General features: G+C 43.0%; 1 protein-coding gene across 1 annotated transcript; it reads left to right on the forward strand.

Moving 5' to 3' along the window:
• Nucleotides 1-7842, forward strand: utp6 (UTP6 small subunit processome component). Its single transcript, XM_079159709.1, has 19 exons — nucleotides 1-215; nucleotides 367-451; nucleotides 554-595; nucleotides 751-843; nucleotides 1115-1162; nucleotides 1262-1325; nucleotides 1412-1530; nucleotides 1689-1766; nucleotides 1898-1979; nucleotides 2337-2418; nucleotides 2528-2706; nucleotides 3163-3242; nucleotides 3327-3404; nucleotides 3788-3967; nucleotides 5303-5383; nucleotides 5669-5778; nucleotides 5917-5983; nucleotides 6238-6310; nucleotides 6486-7842. Exons 1-19 carry the CDS (start codon nucleotides 124-126, stop codon nucleotides 6638-6640), a joined length of 1788 nt encoding a protein of 595 aa, XP_079015835.1. The 5' UTR covers nucleotides 1-123; the 3' UTR covers nucleotides 6641-7842.
• The last annotated feature ends 2427 nt before the right edge of the window (nucleotides 7843-10269 follow it).

Raw genomic sequence — 10269 nt, forward strand, 5'->3', positions numbered from 1 at the left:
TGGAGGAGAGAATCGCGCTAGTTGCCTACAGTCTTATTGCACTTCAGTACAACGTTGACATTAATACATTTAATAACACCAAACAACAGTCGGACCTGAACCCGTAACGGCCGCGTGGTCAAGATGGCGGAGGTCGTTCAGCACCGGATTGAGGAGAGAATCCCCGAGTTGGAGCAGCTGGAGAGAGTGGGACTGTTCACCAAGAAAGAAGTCAAGTAAGACGACATCTGGCAGAAATGTGGAGAGAAACCTGACAAAAACACTTATCACTGTGTCATTGATGTTAGTGGGTCTAATGGCAAATACATAGAACTGTACAGCCCAGTTTTGATTCGTGAGATTTTATTATTATTATTAATATTTCAGATCCATAATTAAGAGGGCAACGGCTCTGGAATACAAGCTTCACAGGTTGATCGTAAACAAAGAGGACTTCATTGCATACATTCAGGTAGGCTGCTTTAATCATGTTACACGCATTGTTTTCTATTTTTAATTAATAAATAAATAGAAGCTATGAACACTAACATACTTTTTTTTTTTTAATTTACAGTATGAAATCAACGTTTTAGAGCTGATCAAGAAGAGAAGAGCGGTAAGTGACGCTAATACTCACTCTAGATGGGATTCATTCGACGGCAGACACATTTCAGTTTATACTCTTGCCGTAAACTGTTGAACGTGTATGCCCAACCGTTTACTTTGAGGCGATGTTGCACCATTTGACCGTGCCTCACTTTGCTTCTGCAGCACATACATTACCATTTCAAAAGAGACGAGATTGAGTTCGCCGTCATCCATCGAATAAATAGCGTCTTCAGAAGAGCAACGAACAAGTGGAAGGTACTGTACCAAGCATTTATATTGTACCGTTTATCAATTAAAGCATTGCATCGACTATCAACTGTGCCAAATGTGCTGAACTTATTAGAAATGATCAATTTTATTTGGGATGATTCGTTCTCAATCAAACTAATCATGACTTTTGAAGAATCTCTTCTCATCCATTTTGTTTCCCTCCACTTAAAATGTAAACATAATGAGATATAAACGCATTATAGTTAGCTTTAACTTACTGAATCATATGTGAGCGACATGACTTCTCTCCCCACAGGACGACGTGCAGCTTTGGCTCTCACATGTGGCTTTCTGTAAGAAATGGGTACGTCGTTATCTCACCGTTTGCTTTAAGCACAACTTGGACCCAACACTGCGTGTTCTCGTTCTAATAATGATCTCCCGTCTGCGTTTCTCTCGCCAGGGGACCAAAGGCCAAATCAGCAAGGTGTTCTCATCCATGCTTGCTATACACCCCGACAAACCAGGTACACAGGATTGCGCTTTTCAATCTGTTGTAACAAAGTCAATATTAACTGTAACTAACAGTGACGTTGTACTTTCCCTCTTTAAGCCCTGTGGATCATGGCAGCCAAGAGTGAGCTGGAGGATAGAAACTCCTCTGAAAGTGCCAGACACCTGTTTCTGAGGGCTCTGCGCTTCCATCCCGACAACAAGAAAGTCTACCAGGAGGTAAGAGAAGCAATGCGCCATCGCATCCATTTTCAAACAATGAAACCCGTTCGAACGAAATTCAGTCTAAAAGGAGCGGTAGCCGCTGTTGGAAGAGCGATGGTTGTGTGTTCGTCAAATGATTTACTTCCAATTGTCTCCAACGGCTTCTGTGTCAGTACTTTCGTATGGAGCTGCTGCATTGCGAGAAGCTGAGGAAGCAGAAGGTAGAGCTGGAGAAGGCCGAGATGGACCTGGTGAGTGTGTCGCAAATTGAACTCGAACTGTGGAAAGTCATTAAAAAAGAAAAAGGTAAATCCATACATGCACAGAAGCTCTGGCTTTGTATTCGGTGCCTGAATACTCTTATACTCTTCACTGCTTCCAGGGTGAATATGAGTTTTCTCCAGAGATCCTCAGTGGCAAACTGGCTCAGGTTGTGTACGGCAATGCTACAGAGAAACTCAAAGGTAGGCAAAAATACCAGTAATTGTATTTCCTCATTTCAACAACAATTCAATTTCTATGGTTTATTTCTACATTTAGTAACTGATGCATCTTTTTTTTTTCACTTGGCAAATATATCACACACAGCACCTCGTAAAACCACAAACTATTGTCTTTTTTAGGGATTACACAAATGTGTTTTTGTTGTCTTTTGGACAGAGCCTGGCGAGCCGTTTTTCTGACTTTTTATGCTAAGATAAGCTAACGTATTTATGAAACAGTCATGAGAGCGACTCTCTGCCAAATGTCCGACTATTCCCTAGATCTGGTCCCTTTACCTTTTTGTATCACTGCTCTTTTGTTTGTTTTTTGTCCAACAGAAGCCGAGTTTGTCATCTCACTTCTGAACGTAGCAGCTATCTTCGACTTCACTAAAGAGCTCCAGGACTCCATCCTGCAAGAGTAAGGCACCAGCTTGCTCACCCATCTTTCAACTCAAACAGGACTTCACTGCTAAGCATGAATGTACCCCCCCCCTCTCCCGCTCTCCCCCCCTCTCGTTGTATTGCAGCTTACAGGCTAACTACACAGCAGACAGCTTGACGTGGGATTTCATGGCTAAGAGGGAGCTGGAGGCTCCGGGGGCCGGGGAGGAGCTGCAGACCGCCAAAGGCCGAGCCTCGGACGTCAACCGCAGAGAGGAGCGCTGCTGCCAGGTCTACGAGGAGGGAGTCAAGAGCCTCAACACCGGTAGGTGCTCAGACACACATGCTATTTTCAAAAAAAAAATCACTACTTGAAACTGAGGTATTAAAAGCAGTAAAAATTTGAAATACAGTTGAGGTTTTATCACGATGCAGTGACACATTTCTTCCCGTTGCATGTGCCTTAGAATAAGAGTTTAAGTTTTATAATATGAAAAACTAAATGTATTACCAAAACCAAGACTTTATATTACTTATTAATTCAATTCCCGTAGTCTATTTAGCACGTCCTGTCAAAGTCGTTTCCATTGTTGAATTTGAAGCAAGAACGCTTTTACCAATTAAAAAAAAAAAAAGAATTCCGATCCAGGTAGCCTATAAAGTTTTTAAACATCTAAATTCTGGCGTTCTAAAAATCTACAGGTGCCCTGCATTATTACACTGCTTGTACATTCCTATATATGTGTGTGAATATATAATAAACCTGTGTTGTGCTCTCTAGAGCCCATGTGGTCTTGCTATGTGACCTTCTGCTTGGAAAGGCTGAAGAGAAAGACCAACGTCGAGGAGCTGAAGGAAAAGGTTAGTGAGTGTACAACGGACAAAATGTCACTGGCTTCTGTGTTCTTGGAGGTGTGTTTACGTGTGTGTGTGTGTGTGTCACAGAGGCAGCAGAGGCTGCTGGGAGTGCTGCAGCGTGCCCACGACTTCTCACTGCTGAAGGAGGATTATTACAAGAACTGGGTGAGATAATGGCTTCATTGAAATGTGTAAATGCAATCATAGGGGCCCTTAAGCCTTAATGGTACTGAAAACACGAGATCAAGGTTTACATCGGAAGCCGTGAGTCGGTCGTTACTCGTTCTTGGAAATGCAACCAGACGGCCGTCTACACTGATGTTCAAGATCGGAGACGGTCGATAAGAAGAGAGTGCAAAACGTCTAATACCATGCAGCCATCTTGGTTTTGAAACCACATTTCCTGTTGATCTCTATTGTTTAATTATTCTGTGTGTATTTAACTGCAGAGGCAAAGCTGAAATGATAATATAAAATAAAAAAGGGTAAATGGAAAACGGGAGGACATCTCATCTTGATGCAACTTTCTCTTTGGTTTTCAAATAAAGTTGCACATCCTGCTCTCCACCGGAGATGCTGAGGGAGCGGCCAGCGTTGCCATGGCAGCCACGCAGCGCTACAGCCAATCGGTGTCAGTGTGGAGCCTGAGCCTGCAGACGCTGATGCAGCTGGGGAGTGGAGACGTGGGCAGGCTATTCCAGGAGGCTCTCACACACGTCAATCCCAAGGTACACCGAACACACACACACACACACACAGCTGTATAAGTGGGCCATCTTAGTGGCCCAATTAGTCTCATTATATTAAAGATCCACAAATGGCCTCCTCCTCCTCCTCCTCCTCCTTCAATGTGAGGAAAGCTTCAGGCACTTAAAGCAACCTTGCCAGACGAAGCCCAGAGATGAATAGTTTGTGTAATTATTTATCATTAGAGGTCACACTCGCATGTTATCTTAATTTAACATGGCAGGTAAATTGGCAGGATTACTGTTTAAGTACATACTCTTAATAGAATTATAAGCTATGGATGGATAATAACCTAATCCTTAGAAATGTGTGGCTTAATTTAAAAAAACAAACAAACAGTAAGCCACACATTTCTTTCCTTGACTTTGCGTCACCCTGACAGTCTCCACATCGTTGCACAGTACATCACAGTAATATACAATGCGGGATTTCTATGAATACACGTTTGACACAGAGCCTCTACAGTAATGAGCAGAATAACTGGTGGTGCTGGTGGTGGTGGGGGGGGTTCACAAGACCGTGGGCCTGAGAAGTAGCCGTGTGAGGAGGATTACTACACGCTGCTCATTAGGCAGGTCTTTTGTCTGGAGTTAAACACTCTCCTGAAGTGTTGGGAAAGAGTGTAAACCCTCGGGCTACGTCAAACAATTGCCTTATTATTATTATTTCCATAACGACGCGGCGCCGAAGACGGATTAATGAAGAACATGTGGACGTGCTCTCCTGGTGCAGCTCCATGTTTGACGCTCATGCACTTTCCACAGACGGTAGTTTGTCTCTCAGATGCTACAGGAGGATACAGACCTATTGCTAGACTGTCTGTATATAATAACCGGCTGAATCTTCAAGCATGGGTCTAATTTAAGCTAACGTGCTCTATGTTTATTTTATATCTAAAATGAAATGAATACGGACGTTTTGTTTTTCACAAAGAGGCATTCAGCTTATTTATTACTGTGTAATAAAGTGTAACTGCACTTTAATAAGCTGTGTGCTAAATGATCTAACTGTACTTTGATGAAACACTAATGCTGGCGTTAATGTTAACATTTACTTAATGTTTTTTTCCCCATAATTGATAAAAATCATGATTTTATGGTTTAAAATGTTTTACATCAGTCTTAATCTTGAAGCCGAACTCTGACGTTGACCGTTTGGGACGAGCCTACGTCACCAGGACTGAATAAGGTTGAATCGGTGCATCCCCCACTAACCGCCGCTCAATGCTACGGGAAGCTAATTAGCGCTCCACTGAGCCCGGTACTGATTAGGAAACATACTGATAACGAAGTCCTTTTTCTGTCCCGTCTCAACAGGAGAGTCTACCTCTGTGGCAGCTGCAGGTCCAGTGGAGCGTGGCCCACCAGAGTCCAGAGGAGACGGAAGCCCTCTTCAAGGTAGTCCGCTCTGTGCACCAACACGGCAACAAACCAAATCCTTTTTGACCGGCATTTACAGTTATGCATTTCTTAAATGACGACCAACAGTCGTCATGAGTTAGTATGCAGAAGTCATGTTGCGTCTCTGGTCGGTAATGTAAAGCGCTGCGTTCAGAAGTCAGCTGGCGCTCTCGACAAATACTTGCAGGTGAATACTAGATGAATTAGAAAATATGCCCCTCGCGCCCGCATGGTCGTTTTGGCCTCTGAAATGAGACCGTTTGTTCTCCTGTTTGTTCCCAGAGAGGTCTGCTGTCTGCAGTGGCGGCGGTTACCCTGGAGATTAAAGAGAGCTTCCTTGATTGGTCGTACTCCACTGGAGGCTACAAGAAAGCAAGGAGGACCTTTACGAGGTAAAAAACCCCCCACCGAAAATCACTTTGCTCATGTTGTCGTTTATTTAAATGATAACTAGCATGAGAGGAATGCAAAATACAGTCCTGAGAAGTGTGACGAAGCTGTACAGAAAACCCTTTTTTCTTCTTCTGTAGCTTACAAGAAAACCGTCCCTTGTCCAAGGCCTTTTTCACCAGAATGCTTGCGATCGAGAAGGAACAAGTACGTATAGCACCTACTCTATGTCACGCGTGAAAGCTCTTGCGTAAGCTGCACCTCAGTCTTTAGGATTTTGGTGCAGAACAGATAATATTGACTCTAGTTTGAACCCTTCTGAATGTTTCTGTAGACTTTAAACTCTGCCAAAAACAAAAGGAAGAGATTGCGGGGGCAGATGGTGGACTTTGGTATTGTTTGGATTAGCGATAAGCCGAGACGATCCTGAGCTGTGATAACACTTTGGTCTGTTCTTCCAGGAGACTCCAAAGATGAACAGTCTGAGAGACTACTATGAGAGAGCCCTGCAGGAGTTTGGTACCTCAGATGACGGTGAGCAGAGTTTAAAAGCCTTAAAGGAACAGGAGTCGAAAGGGAGAAGTAGCATTAGTTGAAAAATATTTATTCACAATATCCTGTCAATCAAGTATCGAGGTTCCATCTAACAAACAGTACCACCTTTTTTTTTTTTAAATAACATGTTTTTCTGTTTTTATTTCCCCTGAAGATCTGTGGCTGCAGTACATCCAGGAGGAGCTGGGGCCCCTCGGACAGCCAGAGAACTGCGGCAAGATCCACTGGAGAGCCATGAAGTTCCTGGAGGGGGAGAGCGTGGAGATCTTCACTTCCAAGTACACTCTGATGCAGACCGGACACTTATGAGTCGCCACGAAGGGTCCAAGTAGTGTAGTAGGTCGAAGTTCACCAGCCGAAGAAGCGGGTGTTCCTCCCGGTCCTGTAGACCGTTGGAGCGGTGCCCATCCATGAATTGTTGCTTTGCTTTCAACTGGAGATACCAGTATTACAATTTCTGAAGTTTGCTGTCCATTAAGAAATTGGTTGTATTCTTCAGCTGTAATTCACAAATTTTCATTTACAGCCGTTGGTGCGGCATTCGACACCAGACTGATGTTGGTCACATGTATCGTAAAGATGTCCCGTTTTATTTGAATTCCACATTTATTTGGCCTTTTGAGAGGACACGCTTTGATGCTCTTGTGGCGATATTAAAACAGTCTTTCATCGTGGGGTGATTCTCTGTTGTGGTCCCTCTGAGACAGTGACATTACAAATGTACACAGATAAACACACAGCACACAGGTTTTTTTTTCTTCTAAACTCACGATACACGGCATTAGATCTCAATGAGGCACTACTTCTTTAAAACAGTTTCTCTTTGCAGGTTAGGGAAGTTCATTTAAGTTACTGTAACAAAAAATAATTAGATCCACTTTCATGGTACAAAATGCTGCCTTAAAAACAACAGATCCATAAACATCAAGCAGCAGTAGCACTCTGGGATAGTTCAACATCTCTAAAACATTTCAATGACCAGATAACGAAAAGCCAGCAGTGGCACCTACAGTAACGTATCAACTATGAGGTATAAAACAGGTTTATGTATATAAATAGATCATGTAGTCTAATATGAATAATACACCCATACAGTTCTAGGATTTTAGGATGTTTTCTTTCATCTGACACTCAGACAAAAGGAAGTAGAATTACCGCCTCATGGTTGTCTGCCTCCACCGGCCAGTCAAGTAACAATTTACATCCATATCTGTCAAAAATGTCATTTTATCCTATTTTACCGTTTGTGGGGAATTTACATAATGTGCAGATTCATTCCTGAATTACGGCCTCAATCACCTTGACTTTTGACCACCAAACTAATCGGTTCAACCTTCAGTCCAAAGTGGACCTTTGTGCCAAGTTTGAAGAAATTAGCTCGAAGGCGTTCCTGAGATTTGGCGTTCCCATGAATGGAACGGATGAATACATTTTTAGAGATGACCTCTGAGACATTAAAGTTCCTCTACACTCAAGATACAAGGTTCAGGGGGAATAAGCTTTTCACGAACTCTCAAGTCAGGCTTTAAGGAAATCAGTGCAAACATGAAGACGACACATAAAGGCAGAATTTGTTACGACAAATAATGATCCCTTTAGCAAATTGGGGAATTACCAAGACACACACCATCAGCTTCTTTGTGTAAATGGAGTTTGAAATACTGCTGTAGTGTACAGTGTGTGTAGTGGTTTGCTGATATAATGTTAAAAAAAAAGAAGCAAATTGAGCGGTTTACTGCTGCTATATGGTGTGTTTGACACTTTTTTGTATCTAATATTAAAATGTGTTAAGAACATGTACCGAATGTGTAAAAATCCTCCCCCCTCGTCTGTCTGGTCAGCGTCTGCTTCGCCGCGCTTGGACGCATCTTCAGAGCTTCTTGAAGAGGATGTAGGTGAAGAGGACCAAAACGCCTGCGGACAGAAGTCCAATCGCACACTGGTGGATGGTGATGACGTCCTCCAGGGCGAGGATGCGCTCCTCCATGGCGTTGGTGTGGATGTAGTCATAGACGGAGGCCCCGATGCTCCACACCACCCATGCGGCATCCACCAACGCTTTCATGGTGGGAGAGACCATTGAGAGGGCCGCCCGCAGCCGGGCGCCAGCCGCATCCGCTGCTTATTGGCCCCGCTGCACTGCACAGAGAGAGAGAAGAGGGTGACACGTGGTGCGGTGAGGAGAGAGCACTGTGTGGGCAGACTGATAGCCTCCAAAATAGCAATCGCAGTTACACGTCTACAAGCATGAACCGACCACAAAATATTCATGAGCTCCAAATTACTGCTAAACTGTTCAACCAGAAGTACATTAAGTACAGTACTTTTGGTGTCCTAGTCTAGTGTGCCCTTCTGAGGGAGAAACGGTGATGAAGTGCCCTCTAAAGCAGTCCTTCACAAAGACATGGGTCAGGGCCCACGGGTGGGTCGCAGGTGATGTCATTTGGGTCGCCAAATACATTTGCAGAATTTCTTCCACGTTCTTTTGTATTGTTCTGATAATTGTAGCCTACTTGTAACATTAAATCTAATATGAAAAGCTGGCGTATACATTCTGTTTGTTTATCTGATGAGAGGGAATGAACAGAATGAGATAACCCCGGAGAGAAAGAAGTTTGTGAAGCACTGCTTTACAAAGTGCCGTTTAGGGTGCATTTAAAGGAAGAAAATGTGATACAGTTTTGGTGCCCTTCCAGTAGAGAGAATGAGATGAAGGTTCCTCTAAGGTGGCCTTATTGAGAAAACACAATTTCGTGCCACACAGGACTGTCGTTTTATGCAAGAACACTTTCTGTGTGCTGGTGCCATTTTTGTTTCTGTCACCCCTGCCCGAGTCCGCCACTGGCATCAAAAGTAAATCAAAAGTTTTTACTGAAAGCTGTTATTCTGGAGCCTTTTACTTATTTATTGCTGACAATACTTTGAGTAAAAAAAATGTAAATGCAAGACTTGTTGCTTGTTATTTTTAAATAACGTCTGATGTGTTTATTTACCTGCTTTAGCAACAGATGCAATAACTTTCAGTGTCTTTCTGTCTTAAACACAATACGTCTTTAAATTCCTCTCTCTCTCTCTCTCTCTCAGATACAAACGTCTCTCTCTACAATCAACACATGCTGACGTCATTTCAGTATCAATAAACGTGGTCCAATAGTACTGAACTGGCCTCTCGTGCTCTGACACTTTGGTCTCATGAGATCAGGAAACTCAGAGTCTGCAGTGCACCGGTTTAAGGGAAACGAGGAAGCATACGGGATATTTATGTTGGACGAAAGAAAGAAATCAAACTGCGATGACATTTACTGACGGACTCAAGACTCACCCCCGGGTGTCAGATGTTAATGAGAGGATGAAGATGATGATGATGATGAACATCCGTCCTGCGGTTGCTGGCGTGAAGGAATATGTTCTTTATAAGAAGCCGGGTTTATTCCTGACAGTTACAAAGTCGGACGTTGCTATTTGGCAGTTAGCCTTTACTCTAACATATTTTCCGGTCAAACCCTTCACAATAAAATGGTTAGGCGCAAACGTCAATTACAAGATATTTTAGTTCCGGAAAGTTCCCAAGTTAATACAATTAAGCACGGAAGAAGGAACGTGACGCCAAAATACACCAGGTAACAAGTAAACGTAGTTATTGAGATAAACAGCGGGTCCTTTAGCAGAAAGCATCAAGTGGTTTATTTTATTTTGAAAAGAAAACCGCTCAGTTTCCGGTATTGTTGTGGGCTTCAGGTCTTCATGGAGCAGCTGACTGAAGCCATATGAGAGCGTCACCACGGGCACTAAAAGTGGAGCGTGACCTCGAGAATAGAACAGAAGACAATAGAACAGAACAGAAAGTAAAGTACCACAATGAAAGAAGATAAAAAAGCTAAATATTTTATTATAATAGAAAATAAAGCAAAATGTCATATTAGAATATAACCTCACAG

This window comes from Pholis gunnellus, assembly GCF_910591455.1.
Source record: "Pholis gunnellus genome assembly, chromosome: 5".
In the NCBI taxonomy this organism is placed as follows: Eukaryota; Metazoa; Chordata; class Actinopteri; order Perciformes; family Pholidae; genus Pholis; species Pholis gunnellus.